Source organism: Rhipicephalus microplus, chromosome 2, assembly GCF_043290135.1.
Source record: "Rhipicephalus microplus isolate Deutch F79 chromosome 2, USDA_Rmic, whole genome shotgun sequence".
Taxonomy (NCBI): domain Eukaryota; kingdom Metazoa; phylum Arthropoda; class Arachnida; order Ixodida; family Ixodidae; genus Rhipicephalus; species Rhipicephalus microplus.
The window spans coordinates 255,733,162-255,750,774 of record NC_134701.1 but is presented as its reverse complement, the minus strand read 5'-3'; the positions used below and the strand labels follow the sequence as shown (position 1 = coordinate 255,750,774).

The 17,613-nt window shown below is 46.7% G+C and overlaps 2 protein-coding genes across 5 annotated transcripts in view; one reads left to right on the top strand and one right to left on the bottom strand.

Moving 5' to 3' along the window:
* The window catches only part of LOC119169263 (extracellular sulfatase Sulf-1-like), a 162,029-nt gene extending 151,736 nt beyond the window's left edge, over positions 1–10,293 (bottom strand). The window contains exons 1-5 of one of the 4 annotated variants that reach the window (XM_075880159.1): positions 10,154–10,293; positions 8,812–9,154; positions 7,893–8,132; positions 6,880–7,201; positions 3,506–3,656 (exon numbers count right to left, since the gene is read on the bottom strand). In XM_075880159.1, the coding sequence (XP_075736274.1) occupies positions 3,506–3,656; positions 6,880–7,201; positions 7,893–8,132; positions 8,812–9,145 (1,047 nt within the window). In that variant the 5' untranslated portion in view covers positions 9,146–9,154; positions 10,154–10,293. Of the gene's footprint in view, positions 1–3,505; positions 3,657–6,879; positions 7,202–7,892; positions 8,133–8,811; positions 9,155–9,666; positions 9,952–10,153 lie in introns of those variants that run through there. The other 3 variants (XM_075880153.1, XM_075880144.1, XM_075880139.1) reach the window with 3 other exon arrangements.
* A 1,124-nt stretch (positions 10,294–11,417) lies between these two features.
* On the top strand, positions 11,418–17,369 carry LOC119170078 (tribbles homolog 2). Its single transcript, XM_037421114.2, has 4 exons — positions 11,418–11,601; positions 12,175–12,813; positions 15,761–16,053; positions 16,501–17,369. The coding sequence occupies exons 2-4, from the start codon at positions 12,544–12,546 to the stop codon at positions 16,961–16,963; spliced, it is 1,026 nt and encodes a 341-aa protein (XP_037277011.1). The 5' UTR covers positions 11,418–11,601; positions 12,175–12,543; the 3' UTR covers positions 16,964–17,369.
* The last annotated feature ends 244 nt before the right edge of the window (positions 17,370–17,613 follow it).

Here is a 17,613-nt window from a genome sequence, read left to right as displayed (position 1 = left end):
ACGTGATGGTGAAGTTTTGTGACCAGAAAGGGTATTGAAAGACCATTATAATATCAATTAGAATCAGAAATAAAACTAACCTTCAAGTCATAAGCTAGTTGCAAGTAAATGAACAATCATAGGTTTTATTGACCACATTACAACTATGTGAAAAGATAGAGTAGTGGCAGGAGATAGAGTAAGATCATGACGTTCCAGTCATACAGTCAGTAGGAACACCAATCCCAGAAGCAGGTCGTGCTTGTACAGTCACTGACCGATAAATCTGACACCAATAATTTGGACATGCTCGGTAATTCGGACAGCCGCGCAGCACCCCCGAGGGCCCCATAGAACTAATGTGTTGCAATGGCTGATATTTCGGACAGCTACTAGGTCTGAATTAGATAATCCGGACAATTTCCGAAACATGCGCGCACACTGAATCGGCAGCCATTATACTTTCCGGTACATATGCCATACAATGTATGGCCTCAAAGATGAAAAACGAAAGAAAATTGGTTATTTGCGAATACAAAATGCCGATCTTGGAGGTACTGCTCATCTGTGGGAGGTCCTATCGACATCGCAAACATCCTCTATTCCAGTTTCTGTATCCCCTTGCTGTTATGGCACTGTACTGCGGTCACCAACATTCTGTCACATCTGTGTGCTGAATTCTGAGCGTGTTCGGTTTGGTGTCGAGACCCCGCTTTATTCTGTGCTCTGCTGTCCCAAAAGATCTGCGTCATATGGCACCAATGGTACCCTCACAGTCAACGCCAAAGGCAGCGCCGACGATGACAAAACGCGGCAGATACACAACGCTGACCATGGCAAGGAAAGCTGCCATTATTCAGCAAGTGCTCAGTGATTGCCCGGTAGTCGAAGTTGCCCAAGAGTTCAACATTTCAAAGCAAACCATATCAGATTATATGAAAAATAAGACAAAATTTTAGTCACGGCAGAGTCAACAAAAAGGGTGCGCTAAGGTTTTCATCCACAGTTAAAAGAAGCGTTGAACATCTGGCTTAACACTACCGTTGCTCAACGAATTCCAGTTTCCGGCCACCTATTGAAGCAAAAGGCCGAGACCTTGGCACTGCGCTGAGCATTGATGGATTTAAGTTCAGCAATCGATGGCTCCGAAACTTAAAAAGCTATGCAACCTCGCTTTCATGAAAATGTGCGGTGAGAGCGGTGCCGTGGAGAGCACACTGGCAGCGAACTACCGCTACGGAAAGCTGGGGGAGCTGCTTCAGCGCTACTCAGCGGACGACACCTTCAACCTCAATGAAACTGGCCTTTTTTATAAGCTACTACCGGAGAAGACACTCTCCAGCTCCGGAGAACCTTGCCACGGCGGTAAACTCAGCAAAGAACGAGTCACTATCATTGTCGCAGCAATGCAACCGGCACAGAAAAGCTTTCGCTGTTGGTCATTGAAAAATCGAAAAACCCTCGTGGTTTTAAAGGAAAAAAGAACTTGCCTGTCTTGTAAATAGCCAATACAAAGGCATGGGTCATGCAAAAGTTCTTCGAAGATTGATTGATTGATATGTGGGGTTTAACGTCCCAAAACCACTATATGATTATGAGAGACGCCGTAGTGGAGGGCTCCGGAAATTTAGACCACCTGGGGTTCTTTAACGTGCACCCAAATCTGAGCACACGGGCCTACAACATTTCCACCATCGGAAATGCAGCCGCCGCAGCCGGGATTCGAACCCGCGCCCTGCGGGTCAGCAGCCGAGTACCTTAGCCACTAGACCACCGCGGCGGGGCAAAAGTTCTTCGAAGAGTACGTCCAAAGATTGGACCGAAAGTTTGAATTGCAGAAGCGCAAGGTTCTTTTGTTTGTAGACAACTGTACTGCCCATGCGCCGACCAGCAACCTGAAAGTCATCGAGCTGGAATACCTCTTGCCGAACACTACCAGTATTTTACAGCCGATAGATCAAGGTGTCAAAGAATTTGAAGGTGCTCTATAGTTCACGTATGCTACAGCGCGTGTTGCTGCGCCTAGAGAGCCAGATGAAATACAACGTCGACTTGATGCCAGTCGTCAGCATGCTTGCCAATGCCTGGAAGGCAGTGCCGGCAGGCCCGATTAGCAACTGTTTCCGGCACGCTGGATTCTCGTTTTGCAGTGAACCCAACACTGTAACTGAAGACCAGGACCTGCCGCCCAGTGCAACAAGCTCAAGTGCGGACATTATTAACGACATGCAAAAGAGTGGTGTGCCGATTCCTGATGCAGTTACGTTTGAAGACTTCGCGAACGTTGGCAGCGCTGTGTCGTGTGCCGAATCAAATGACGACAACATAACTGAGCAGGTTCTGCAACCGCCCAACAGTGACTCTGACGATGACGACACACCATGTGCTCTGGAGCCAGCGCATGCAGACCTGTATTGAGCCCTCAAAATTCTTTCGTCGTCCTATAGCGAGCATATCATGCGGGAAATACCATGCCGACAGACTTCATCGCACGTAAGCGGAAGTGCTTGCAGCAACGCATTGACAGCTTTTTCGCGCCTCCGGCTCACTGAAGCATCAATTAAAGTTTTTTTTTTTTTTTTGACGCATTCGTTTTTTCAGACATCCAATAATTCACACTTATTTACATTCCCTGTGGAGTTCGAATGATCGGTCGTCGACTGTAATTGCAGGCCAGAAATCATTAGTAGCTGCCATAATGTCAGTCCAGCTTCACCTTTTTGCAGGTCTCTGTTTTTATCAAGTTTACACTAGAACGCACTGAGTACATGTTTAAGTGTGAACATTAGAAACTGGCTCATTGAATGAGCATAGAGGATGGGCAGCGTAAACAGCATGCTAACCCCACGTTTGCCAACATGCGTGTGCCGACATGCACACTACTTTGCCAGTTTGCTGTTCGCAAACAGGTACACATAAATTCCAACTCCAGTTTTCAAGTTATATTGTATTGCTTCCCCTTTTTAATTACAATTTAAGTTTATAACACCACCAAATTCTTGTTTAATCCTTTACAGTGGCTGTGAGTGACATTGAATAGGCAAAGGAAAACATAGTCGTTCCATATTGGCAGGCGCACCAGGCGTTGTGTTGAAGTGCCTCGACGAGCACCACTGCTGGCACGGGGAGGACATGTGCACGCATCCGCTGGCACGTTATAGAAGCTAGAAAACAAAGGGTACTATTTTATCTACAAATATTAAATGGCTACTAAATGTGCCAAAACAGAAGTTCAATGTAGCAATAAAGTAGCCATAACGCCTATCTGAAGCTTTCAACTCCGGCAGGGATAGTGAAGTAGCTAATTTGTTGCGAAGTAGCCACTAACAGCAACCCTGATAGTGTGTCTCGTCAGTTTTGGTCTTGACCACAGAGCAGAACAAATCAGCTATGCTGTCACTGCCCTCATCCTCTTCCAGTGAGGATATGTATACAATGGCCTTAGTGGAGAAGCACTAAAAGTGGGGCATTAAATTTCTGCTACAATACAGCTCTAGCAAACAACATCTCCTCATAGAACCAGTACCTTTTCCACAGCATCATCAACAGTCTGCAACGTCTGGAGTCGCTTTGTGTGAAGCATGTCAGTAAATTTAATATGAATAGGCTCCATCTGGCCGGTGTACCGCAATAGCCACTGTTTGTCCATGTTTGGAGCGTAATTCCAGCTTGGTGTCCTTCAGAGAAAAAAGAAAGAAGATAAATCTGCAAGACAAGCAGTGCTAAAAAATATGGGCCATAAGCATTTTTTTTTTTTTCATTTCTTAAATATGCAAAAGTGCAACATAACCATATTAAAGAGGTCGTGAAAAGAAAATCAAGATGCTCTGTTGTAATTTTCCCTGCTTCAATAAAGATTATACATGCTGATCATATTGAATGGACGGTCAAGACTCTGAATAAACATGTAGTTGAAAATGTTCTATAAACATTTAGACGACCCCTGCAACAGGAATGCAAGAACCAGGCTACCCAACATGTTTTCTACATCAATGTAGAACACACACAGAAGCTTGACTGGAAGTGAAACTAAATGCAAAAACACAGCTCATAATTCAAATTAGTAGTTAGCTATGTTGGTTTTTTATGGCACAAAAGTAGAATTGACTATGATGCACCAGATACTAGGTGATTTTAATGACAGAAATGACTATGATGCGCCAGATACTAGGTGATTTTATTGAGATGGTAAGATGAGTGCGAAAAACATTTTGCTTAAAATGCATGTGGCCTTTAGAAACTGAAAAACGTCTTCAATGTAGACTATTGCATTTTCGGATGGTATTAACATTGGGTGCAAAAGTGTGTGTTCTGTAAAATCTTTAAAATATTCTTGTCTTCTGTTTTCTAAAACTGGACATTTAACATTATTAATAGTCAAAGGTTCATTACACGTTTGCATTCAAGCTTAGAATCTTCTCGCAGTAAAATGTTGTGAGTTAGGTGGGTGTTATATTTTAAATGTGATGGCTCTTCATTACATGCTATAATTGATTCCTCATGACAAGGACAGCATACATACAATGATTATGAAGATAATGTATACAGAAACAAAAGTCTGCAATCAAAGCTAAAGTCACTTGCATGCCTATATTTCATCATGCCCACACTATGGAATGCATAGGCTAAATTACACAGTAACTGACTGCTCCTCTGTTGCGTTGCCTCTAAGACACCTGCCTGTTTCGTCATTTGTGATGTGAAACGTGAAACTGTTACCCATCGGCCCAGTCAGTGATTTTTTTCTCCTCCTCTATAACTTTCCTTCCCCTCTTTCTTTCCTCAGTGCAGGGTAGCCTACCGGGGCTCAGACATGGTTAACCTCCTCGCCTTTCTTATTATTTTGGTCTCTCTCTCTACCAATCCAGTGCCACTTGCGGGCACATAATGATGGCGACCCCTGGGCTTCCAAGGGACAATACCCGGTCGTCTACATAGGACCACGTGGTGGGTTGTTGACTGCTCTAGTGATCCTGTTATGGAGTCAATGGCTCGCTGCATGTTCCTGTTGCACCTAGATGAAGCAAGTCCGTTCTGACAAGATCAGCATAATGTCGGACAGGCAACAGCGCACGTGCACGGGGCTTTATTGTTCACACTACACAGAAATACTGCTTCACAGTCACCACACCGAGCTTAGGAATGTTGCTTTGTGTAGAACGACGACTGCCGTCGATGGCCAACAAGGTAGCCGCACAACAGCAGCTAATCTAACCAGCAGATAATTTAGTGGCTTTAACTCTGCTGCTGTTAAGTCTGCTTAAAGCTGCAACTACACACAGATAGCACTTATACAAAAGCACTGGCATTGATGAACTTAAGTTGGAACTAGTCCTTCATTCAGTGACCTGCTGCGTCAATATTTTGCAAACCCCCAATGGGATCAATGACTTCTATGCGCACACATGTAATGTTTCTAAACTTGTATGAGTGCACCCGCTCACATGAGACTTCATGTGAAAGTCATGTGAACGCTTGTAATATTTTTATTTGCATACTACTCATCTGTATAACATTGTTCTGAAAAGTAAGTTAGAATTGATTTACCTTTTCTAGCTCACTTTATGTCTGACATAACAAAAGTTGTAACAAGCACACCAGTAATGTCTCTTCGCATTAAACATGAATAGCTTCCGGAAGTGACGCTTGCTCTCCTGTTTTCGAACAATAGTGTCAAGCAAAACTTGCGATTGAAAATCTTTTCAACACTATACTATTTTCAACCGACCCTGAGCCAATATTTTTTTCCCACCATCTTCCATTCCACACTGGAACATAACTGCTTTAAGAAATCATGCTGAGACTACACTTCTGCCCATCATCATCATTGAAATTAAATGAGATTAGCCAATGTGCACTGCTTCAACTTGGTCATGTTGTGTTGCCTCGCATACAGTCATGTGGTTCATCACTGTGACCAATATGCATAGTCAGCTCAACTATACACAGGGCATAGTCAAGGCACAATGTCAGAACTCCGCATTGTCACAAAGGATTTCGCATCTTCTCACTGCTTCTAAAGGCATATGCTGAGTTTAGGAACAGCAGCACACAGGCTACACTATTCAACTAGCATATCGCAGTTTGCACTACATGTCGAGAAAATGCTATTTTTGGTACTTTGCAACTCTAAAGCAGTATTGTGAAATGATGTGTATACGAAGCTCTCTTTCTAGCTTTCAGAAAGCATTCTTTTTTGAGAGGTAGCCCGCGCAAGCCCAAAGAAGGAAACCAGAATATAAAATACATCGCTGCATATAAAAAAATGACAGCAGAAGTGTCCAATGTCATTCATCACTGTTAATGATACTGGCTTAATGGCTACTTAGCACTCCATCCGCTTTGTGAAGACGCACGAAGCATCTCAACACACCGATTCTGCCGCAAAACTTTTTTGCAGTGGCCGTCAGCATTGTGAGAAAATGCAATTGATTGCTGGGGAAAAATTTGTAACGGCATGGTATTCTTCCTGACAAGGCATGTGCATGTCGTGCAATGAATAAGGACCTTCTAATTCGGTGCTAGAGGCCCTCACATCCCTAGCAGATAAGTGATATCACTAGTGCTTGTGCATGACGTCGCACTGCAAGCTGGATAATCCGTCGATCAAGAAGCCATTGTGTTGGCTCAAAAAAGGTTATTTGCTATTGCCCATTCATTCCCACACAACGCGAATTGCGTAGCTGTATGCTGTTGCTGTGGTCCCATGACTGTGAAACGATATGAGGTGGCTTACAATTTTTAAATGTCCGTTGCAGCTCGAAAAAGCATTCAGGCTGTGCCAAAATCAAAGCTGTTGCACTTAATGAGGACTGGAGGCAATTTCTTAAGAATGGCACAACCAAGAAATTTGAAACAATTATGATGATTACCAGGTTTGATTTTAGCATCAGTGCTCACCTGTGCGTCGTGACATTATGAAAAAGATGTTGGTACTGGGGCGCAGAGTCTTCTGGACCGTGTGGGGACGGATACGAGACAACCATCATCACCGGGCGATTTGGAAACAGTTGCTTGGACTGGCGCAAAAAAGCTACACTGTCGTTGGTCACCAGGTCAGGGTAGTAGTCGCGAGCATAGTCCAGACCGTGCTTGCGTTTGTGACCGTTGACATTGACAGTGTAGTTGTAAAAGCGAGAGTTGCGGACTAGAGCGGCCCATTCACGCCAGCCGGTAGGAATGTGGTTGCCATTGTATTCATTCAGGTACTTGCCAAAGTAGGCTGCAAGGGGGAAAGAAGAAAATAACAATCAGGGTACCCACTCACAAGTAGCCAAATATATTTTGTTATGATGCCAGAAAATATATTAAATGGCTGAATGTTTCCGTCTTCGAAAGTTCCATCAACATGCACTGCACACCACAACCATACACTTTCGCCCTTCCATGAGCAAAAGAAGTCCTGAAGGCCTTATCATAAGCTTGAAAGCCAAATAAGCACATTACCACAAAGCAGATGGAGACTACTTACAGGAGCTCTGAAAAAGAATAAGAGATCGAGAGAGTGTCGCGAGAGGCTGTACAGAATTATAAAACGGGGATGTTTTCATCAACACAAACGCAGTAAAACACAGCTATGAAGTGGCCAGCAAATTGATAGCAACAGCTTGAAGAAGCAGTGAAGAGAACTACAGTAGACTCTCAGAAAGTGGAATTGCTGTTTAAATGAATTAACTGCCTCCAACACGATCGTCTTCATAGGGAAGTTCTACACCACTGTTCATCTACACCCCTGCCCAAATAGAGTTGCATACTTCCCAGACTTGCGGCTGCCTTGTTCACCGTCACAACTATGTTACAATATCGCTCATGCCAGTTTGTTATATGCTTCTCCATTCATCATATAAGTGTTCTGCTGTTATGAGCATCTCGAAGTGCTACGAGTAGAAGCAAGAGCCAAGACAAATGCTCACCTGTTCGATAGCCTGCTGCACTCAGGTACGTAGCAAATGAGCGAGACTCAAATTCCTGCTGCCACTGGGGCGAGGAGCAATTATCACTGTTGGTGAGCACGTGATGGTTGTGAGCATAAAGGCCAGTGAGCATAGAGCTTCGCGAAGGGCAGCACATTGGAGTGGAAACGTAGGCCTGTGGGAAATGAGCACCCCCCTCGCCAAGGATCTGCAACGTCTTTGGCATAAAACCCATTGAACCTGTGAAAAAAACAAAAACAAGAAAAACAAAGGGAATAATCATGAAACCCATCGAACCTGTGAAAGAAAAAAAAGTTGAAGGGAATAATCGCTACCCATTCACAGATGAAAAATTCTGTAGCGTCAAGCAGAACCGCAACATTCACAATGTTGCAAAGCACACTAGGCTACAGAAGCCTTTGACAATTGTGTCAAAGTAAGGAGATGATGATAGAAGTTGTGGAATGTTCTTTTTGCCAATGAGATGATAAACAGAGCAATCCATCAGAAATTTAACCTAATGTCAAATGAAGCATTTAAAAATATTCAATTCCTGGCTGCTATTTCACTAATGCCTTTTCTGATTATATGTCTTTTCAAAAACGCATCAGAGTGAAAGGTCACTGACGCTAACTGTATTTTTCAGCCATGAACAGAGGATTATCAGACTAGAGTGAAATCAGCTGGAAGGTACTGCACAGTATAATATAGCAGCCTAGAGTTCGTATAATTCAAATATTTTTATTGCTTAATACTGTTTTGCTTACTCTCCATTTAAAACCAACTGAGCCATCTTGCATGGAACAATAGTCGAACCAAGGGAACAAACAGCATAGACACGAAATTATTACAATATTCTCGCCCCACACTTTTGTGTTGCAAAAAACACAAGGCCAACAACACAGCAAAGCTTGCTCACCAAGCTCCACATCTTGGTCGTCAGTCAAAATGAGTATGATGTTCGGCTTCTTCTCCCTGGGCAGTAGATTTTGCTTTGGCAGCCGTTGATCCCGTCTACGTTGAGCAGGTGTCGTGGGCATGGCAAACGTGTCACGCCAGGCAGATGAGGACTTGTCGTAGGGCGCGGATGCCATGATTTTTCCCGATGGACTAACTCTTCCGGAGACCATGGGTGGTTCTTGGCCCTTCGAAGATTGCAACGAGGTTTTCTTTCCTAATGACGCCCTTGTCAATAGTGAGACGAGGCAAATGATGATCACTGAGGCTTCTTGCTTGGTCCATGGTATGGTCATAATTGGTAACTGCAGTGAGACCATGATAAGTTTCAGCTCAGTTATCTTGAAAGACAGACGGGTCGCACGCTATCACAAGTGAAAAAAACTAACAGCACAGAACTCCTTGATATAGACGTCACACAACGGTGTGCAAGTTGTGCGAACGCAAGACGCGACCACTCAATTATTTAAAGCGTTCAGCAGGTTTGCATCCTGCCTTCAGTGAAGCATGTCCACGCCAGAGTCCGAGTAGCAACTATGCACGGATGAAATGTGCGAGCGCACGTAACGCTTGCTACAAAGGAAACATGAGTGAAGCGCTTGCGCATTACAGGAGCGCCACACATTTCAGCGCTCATCTGACTTGTCTTTTCTTACGAACAGAAATCAGCCATAATTCGCGGTGGTTAGAAGCAATACACCGGCAACTTCCATACACCCGTTTGCAACGGCAGACACGCCTACGCAGTACACCGAAAGAATGGGTCACACATGAGCGGTCTGAAACTTCACAGTAAAGGCCGACAGCGAAGACTGACCAGTAAGTAATGACCATCAAGGTGCTTGGACAAGGAAGAATGGTTAGCAAAAAAGTGGCGGAAGTCACTGGAAAAAAAAAAGAGGGAACAGTTTGTGGAAGGAAAGGGCTGCGGCGTAGTAACTCCGAAAGCGCGCGAAGGGGCAAATTTCAAAAACGCTTTCAGGGTAGCACCCTGATCCATCCCGCGACCATCATCGGAAACAACGATCTAAAATCCTCACAAAAAGCCCGGACAATATTCACCAAGAGACCCTTACAAAGCGCGTCAACAATGAAACCGCATTAGTGTAATGCTGAGTATGCTCGTAGTTTAGCAGACATTACAAGTTCTTCGTTTGGTTTTGACAGATGAACACTTGAGCGAAATGTTCAAGCCAAACACATAGCTACAACAGTGGCGACACTTTTGTTACTAAGCGTGATGCGACGGCATCCTACAGCCCCAGAGTACGCAAATTTTATCCGGTTGTTACTTGTTTACTCACCCGGCCTAAACAAAGGATGTGGGCACAAGAACTAGATATGTTGGTGAAGAGTATAGTCACTGGAGGGAATATCTATTGGTAATCTCTGACAAATAACTTGAATTGCGACATCTTTCCCTTATTAAGGCAAGGGCGGACCTCAATAATAACCGCAAAGCGTGGGCCCGAAGTTACGGCTACGGTCGCCTCATTCAATGAGATCCCCCAAATACAACTTGGACATGGTAGTGAAGAGCAGAGACGCTCGCGAGATGGCACCTTGAAGAATCTGATTGGGTACTCAAAAGTTGCCGCCATTGTATGCAAGTTTCGTTTTTAGAAGTTGCTACTTGCGGATATTTTACTGTGTAAGCTATCACTTAGAACTTTGAATCACCAGATATTAAATAGGCTAAATAAACATCGACGTATTTGCAGATTGCGAAACCGAGCTGTAGCACGTTGTTGTATTTATTACCCCCGTTTTATTCTGAAAAAATAAAACACTGCGAACAGCAGCTGCTGATTACAAAATTTTCATTATTTGTTTTTCATCAACGGTCACAATTGTAACCACCTTAAATTACTTTTATACTCTTTCTACAAAGAAGACAAGTGGCATTCTTGACATGCACTACATGAAGCGCATTTTTCAAAAATTCACCTTTCTTTTATTCTTAATCAGCACTTAGAAGGCGTTTAGAAGGCCTGTATCTTATGTTTGCAAGCTCAAAGGCAAAAATATTGCCCGGGATGAGTAGTCACGTATCACTGGGACAGTTGACACTTGTTAACAAAAAGTGATAACAACTTGTTTACATCCCTTTCGGGCCATTTCGTGCGCCAACAGGCGTGACCAAAACCATCGTGCGCGATCCTTTAGTCAGCAACCCGCTTGTGTACACTCATAGTCAATAACGTGAAGACGGAGTCAACGATTTCTTCGAACGGTCTCACGCAGAAAAAATTGCGCGGCAACCGCCGGTAAGCAGTTGCGTCAACGCTCGAGATTTCCAAATTTCGTAACATCAGACATGCGTCACTCTATTCGTCAAAACACGTCACGCGCTACAAGAAATAGTTCGTTTAAAATTTGAGCTGTGTAACTTTTTACAACAAATAAACACATAATAAGTAATGAAAACTGTTTTATTTAAAACTTCAATGTCTAAAATGCTACACTTAAGTTTACAGATACCTAAAAAATTTTATTGACGTCACAGGTTCTTCCGGGGTGGGAACCATCGTTGCACCTCCTTTTTTGTATCACTCCGCGTCTGCCTTCGCGTTGCACAATGGCGGTGCGTAAGTTGGCTTTCCATAGTTTGTAGCCGGTCCTGTGTAGGGTAGGCCGGCACGTAGGCCGTATCCGTCGGTTGGTCTCGACACACGACGAAGAGGACTGCACACTGGAATACTTTACAAGCCATCATATGCTACTACCCGGCCAGGAAACAAAGAAAATTAAGGTGCGTAATTTCTTGTCTTCCTCCCCGTTACCGACGAATTCGTCGCAGTAGATTTTTTTTCCTCCCTTTGCCGCTTCGTTTTCCTGTTGTGTGTTCGTCATTTGTGCTACAATATCGGTCCGTGTTGCTGTGACCAGTTCACGGTCGCGTTAACTGATTCGGGCGAGTCGAATCAACCATATTTTGAACGTGCGCCTCGGGGAAAACATTGCGTTATTGATCGAAACAGATAGCGCCGAGCGCGTTGCTGCGCTCTATCGAGTCTTTCTCTCATCCTTGAAAACAAGCTCTCGTCCGGCGCACAAGGCTTCGCTTGGCGGTTGTTATTCAGCCTCAGTTAGAAGCGTTGTACGCCAGCCTGTGAACGATAGCGCTGTATTTTTCGGTACGTTCCCGGGTTTGGGTCATCTTTTTGGGTATGGTGACACGTGTGCTGCTTTGTAAACTGCGTGGTCCTGCCACGCGTATGCTTTTCCGCCATCTCCGCGTATTTGTGTACGTTCTTCGCGTTCGCCCGATTCTCGCTACTCGCAGCGTGCTTATGTGTGTCCCTTTTCTCCGTTTTCTTCGCAGCTTTGAAGAAGTCAACACGCAGACGCCTAAAAACGACCACCGACGCGACCAACCGCACCTCGCAAAACTAGTTCAAGGAGTCATTGTTCGCCGACGTGGGAGCGCGGTTGCCGCATCGGGACGCAAGTCGCTGCTGCCCTTCGGAGAGAGCAGCTGGAATTCTTCGCGCCGCTCAGCGCGTAGCCAAGCCGTCGATATTTAGTTTCTTTCGCTACCGAAACGATGTACCTTACGACGCACTGAAGCCGGAGCCAGTGAGCGGCTGGTGGCCACACGGATACGCAAGGCGGATTTGTGATCGAAAAGCGGACGTGTGTTCTCTCCCCCTCGCTGTGTGCCAACGTCCTGTGTGAAACTCGGTGATCGACAATGAGTGTGGCGCGTCTCTCAGTGGATATTCAAGTGGCCCAGGAAAAAAGGCCCCATAGCTTCGACAAGGCTCCCGATGGTTCGTGCCTGGGCAGTGCCGGGGGCCTCAGCCCGAACCTTCAGCCTCCTACGCCGCCCGTATTTCCCTGCAACAGGGAGCCCTATTCCGCCAGCCTTGTTGGAGGGCGGTACATTCTGCTGGACCAACTCGAGGGCAGTGCCATGTACAGAAGCATCAATGTACTGACGCAGGAGGAATTTTCCTGCAAGGTAAGCTTCGTTTTGCGTCACGCGCGCTTCTTTCGCCTTTTTTCCTCTCCCGACACATCGTTATTTTTTCCTCTCACACTCGGCGCCCGCTTTCCGGCCCTGAGCGCGCTGTTGCCGTTTTCCTGTTGATCACAGCGTTTAACGAAGCCTCCGTGCGCTTTTTGCCCGTTATTCATGCTACGAAAACCAGGCACCTTCGAATGAGGTATGCTGTAAAACTGGACTACCATCCCGCGCGGCGAACGGTACATGCATACGTACCACGCCAGACAACTAGCCCGCATAGTGCGAAAAGCTTCCGCCGTAGCTGCACAAAATAGTGTCGGGCTGCCACAGGCGGACAGCACAGCGACGCACGGCTTCTATTGTCCAAAAAAGTAAAGGGGGGCCCGGGCGACCTCTCCGGCAAGCGGCCACTTCCGCCTTGTTTTGCTTTTCTTTGGCGGCGCGAAAGAAAAAGAATTGACGAGTTGGCCGCTATGGCGGCGGCGGTAACCCCTTTGAGAGGCAGGCAACAGGTTGTCGACCCGGCGCGCCGGGCCGGCTATTTTCAGTGGCGGAGCTCGCGTCGTTGTGCCACGGGCTAAAAGACGCTCAAGCCGGGGTCGTTTTGGGAATGTTGCTCATTGCTCTGATTCATTTCGTGGGGACAGTCGCTTGCCGCGCCGCGACTGTGTGGGCGCTTCTCCGGATAAATCGAGAGAGGCCAAGCAAGGGCCCCTGGCCCGATTCCAGACCTCGCGAAAAGCGGCTAAATGCGAACCGCAGTTGCACCCCGACTGTGACGTGGCCGCTGGTTTTTCAGTCCCGGGCACGACTATATCGGGACAGGAAGAGCGCGCCGCCAGCCACGTTTTCTTCTGTTTTTTTTTTTTTTTTTTTCTCGTTCCGTCAGCGCGCTTCTTGCATCCCGGGGCGCCCAATCGCGCGCCGCGTGTTTACACGTAGCATCCTGTCTTGCCGCAACCTGCGTTTCACTCGGGCGCGCTTCTTTTTTCGTCGCTCGACTTACTCAGACGGCCTGTCATTTCAGGACAGTTGGAATGCCGCGAATGGTCCAGGTCTCGAGAACAAAGAGCGCTGCCGAATCCGCCTGCCGCTCCCGGAACTGAAATCGCGGAACCCGTTACACCAGGTCCGATGGGAAAGCTGGTTTAATCCCGGACGCAGCTGCGGCGGTAGACCGCTGCGCAGCACGGTCCGCGAGTCGCAGTTTTTTTTTGGTGGGCTTTCGCCGCGGCGCAGCTGGGTACGCTGGCGACCCGAAATATTTCGAAAAGCGTCTGCATCTCCGTGCTACGTGGCGTTGCCAACGGCGCGACATGAAGGAGAACGTGGCATCGTCTACGTTGTAACGCGATTACGCCATGTCTTCAAAAAAAAAAAAAAACGAAAAGTTCGATGTCCGCAACAGGACACGCTCGTTACGTCATTCATTGCGCCCAGGATTGCCTTTGGTGCTCGGTGGCGGTGTTGTACTCAATTATTGGCACTCACTGCTCACTTTCGTTCCCAACTTTATATTGCGTGCGAATTATTGTGCACTTGGTGAGACAGGCCTGCAATAAATACATAAAACAAACTCCTACAAGGCTTTTTCGTTTAGTAAAAAAAGAGAAAAAAAAACTATATATTTCAGTTTCCCACGCGTGGCAGCAACAACGGGCGAGAATAAAAGGGACGGTTACCGATTAGACGGTAAAAGGAATCGGAAAGGAGAATAAAAAAAAAAACCGTGCACCTTGTTTGCGGCGCGTTGGCAGCGACCGGTGCGGCCGAACCGAACACGTGTCCAAAGATCCCGAACGGAAAGCGTTGGCCGTCGGAGAGTTGCCCAAACGCGGCAACTTCGTTGGCGCTATTTCGTTGCAGGCGAGTGATGCAACCGCATCCACCTATCGCCGCTATCGTTTGCCGCGTCCGTGCTAGCCTGGCTACCCTTCGGCGGCGGCACTGCAGCCGGAGTCGCAGGATTCGGCCGACCGTGCTCGCCGCAATCTGCGCGTCCGTCCGCTCGCTCGAGTATCGGAAACAGGCGCCGCCGCTGTTTTGTCGCAATATCCCTGCCCCCTCCACGATAACCTTCGCTCGAGCTCTGTCGGGCTTATAGCTGTGACGTTCTCGCGACCTTGGGTTGACACGACCCGTCTGGATAGCTAGCCGACGGACAGCGGTTCGTTGTGCGCGATGAATCTCTTATTCTCTACTCTGACCATGAGGTGTCTAGGAGCTTGCAGTGTCACTAAATTACTTGCCAATGTTGAAATGCGGTCAGGGTATTGAATCCTGGTCGCATTTCAATAGAGACGATTTGCCAGAAGCCCGTCTTGCCAAGGCTGACAGTGCAAACACGGACACAAGTGCAAAGTGAAGACACTATTAACGCAGCCTATGAACTGGAATAGCTCAACAACAAAACTGGAAAGGCGCACAACTGCTATGTTGCAACTTATTCACTTATTGCTCAACGTTTGTGGTGTCTCGAACTCTTCTAGTGTATCGTGGTTTGGGGCATAAAACTCCCAACAATTATTAATGTTGAAATGACTTATAATTGGCTTGGCGCATGTAAATATTAACACATTTCTCACTATTATTGGCATTATCTTGCTTTGTTTGCATGACGTAGTACAGAGTTGTGTAGTTAATCTAAACATTGTCAAGCCTTTCCGTTCTTCAAGCACGGTTTCACGGAAGGCAGCTTGCCTTTTAGAGCCGTTGTTCTGCAAGTTAGCAATAAGTCTGAGCGTCTGATCTGTCTAGGTTGCCAACAGCCGGAAGCTGTAAACATGCTTTTTACTTGTGTAATATTTATTATCATCATTGCTACGATTGTATTGCACAAACCTCTGTCAACATCTTTGAAGCTGCTGAATGTTTGATCTTAAAAGTGTGGGAAAAAGAGAAAAAAACCTAATTGTTTGCAAAATTCTTCTTGTGCTTTCAGGTTATCCCTATCGATAGGTGGCAACAAGCCCTGGCAGCACATTTACGCCTCGATGGCCATGACCACGTCAATCAAGTTGAGGAGGTGCTCTTGGGGGAGTCCAAGTGCTACGTCTTTTTCAAGCGGTCGTACGGTGATCTCCATTCGTATGTGCGCTCTAAGCGGCGACTGCGGGAGTCTGAGGCGCTGAGCCTCTTCCGGCAAGTGGCATCGGCTGTCCAAGCCTGCCACAACGCCGGGGTCGTCTTGCGTGATCTCAAGCTCCGCAAGTTTGTCTTCGAGGACCCTGAACGGTTAGTGTCGAGAACAGTGATCATATATTTCTTCTCGCCACTTGCAGAGTCTGTTAACGACATTTGAGGGTATAAAAACAAGCTTTCCGTACCTGAACTGTTAGTGTGAAGTGGGCATGTTGAATAGGTTTGGTTATGAGCTCTTAAGGGCTTCCAGCCCCATTATGTAAACTCTGTTGGATCAATCGCTTGCATATCATAAACTAGCACCACTTCTGTCTTATTCTTAGTAGTGATTTCTTCAAACAGACATTCCTGCTGGTGAATAACACATAACAGTGACCGGAAGCTATTGTTTAGCCTTGCCAGCAGACAGGCAGCGAGCTTTTATAGCAAACATTTATAGGAATGAGTTGAATCGCTATTAGCAGAGATTGAGACACTACTTGGTTACAATCTGACATATCTATTCATGTTTTTTTTTTTGTATGTTCTTTTCATTTACAGAACACGGATCAAGCTGGAAACATTGGAAGATGCTGTGGTCTTGGAAGACTTCGACGACGATCTTCTGAGTGACAAGCATGGCTGCCCCGCATATGTCAGCCCAGAGATCCTCAGCAGCTCGACGAGCGGTCGCTACAGTGGCCGTGCGGCCGATTGCTGGAGCCTTGGGGTGATGCTGTACACGCTGCTCGTGGGTCGCTACCCGTTCCACGACGGCGACCCCAGTATACTGTTCGCCAAGATCCGCCGGGGCCACTTCACCGTGCCCGAATCGTTGAGTACACGAGCGCGATGCCTCGTGCGGTCGCTTCTCCGGCGCGACCCTTCCGAGCGCCTCACTGCCGACGAGCTGCTCTCCCACCCGTGGTTCACATCATCGTCTCCGAGCTCGCATCGCGATGGGTGCCTTATGCGGCTCGACGTGGACCAAATTGTGCCAACCTGTAGTGCTGCGCACGACTGATGCTCGCACCGCCTAGTCGACTGCTGGCCGGGGATCTCACTGCCGTGCTGCTGCACCTGGGGGACTTCTCAAACAAAACTGCTGCAAGCAGCATCTGTTGCCACCGACCATTCCTACAACCAGCACCATTATTGATTCATCCGCCGTGCTATGTTTGTTTTTTTTTCGTTGCCCCCGAAACTGCCTAAGCTGCAGCTTTTAGCTTTCCCGGTGACTCTTCCTAAGCACTTCCAAAGAGAGGCAACCAAGCTGCATCAGAGGTGGATGTTCACCAGTTTCATGATTACTTGTTGCTGCAGATGCAGCAGCAGCCTCGAGCTTCGAGTCGTTCACTGTACAGGCTATCTTCCCACTGTCCCATCTGTTGTTTCACTTGGTGAGGAGAAAGCGCGTCTTCATTAATATAGATATGTATTCATTCCTACACACAAGCCTTCATGCACCAACTCGGAGCAGAAGGAAAAAGAGCCGACAGGAATTTAGAATTACGGCACCGTGCAATTGTGTGAGTGTCGGGGGAGGGGCAGACAGAAACCACCAACGACTGACTCTCCCATGCCTATGATCAATGCTGTTGAATGTGCGAAGTGACTGTCGTGATTTTTTTTTTTTTAGGGGAAGGGGGGGGGGGGTGGGTTCTCCTGATCTTC

Coding starts and splice junctions, on each gene's coding strand:
- LOC119170078 (XM_037421114.2), top strand. CDS start 12,544: ATGAGTGTGGCGCGTCTCTCAGTGGATATTCAAGTGGCCCAGGAAAAA. Junction 12,814..15,760: donor AGGAGGAATTTTCCTGCAAG/GTAAGCTTCGTT, acceptor TTGTGCTTTCAG/GTTATCCCTATCGATAGGTG. Junction 16,054..16,500: donor GTCTTCGAGGACCCTGAACG/GTTAGTGTCGAG, acceptor TTTCATTTACAG/AACACGGATCAAGCTGGAAA.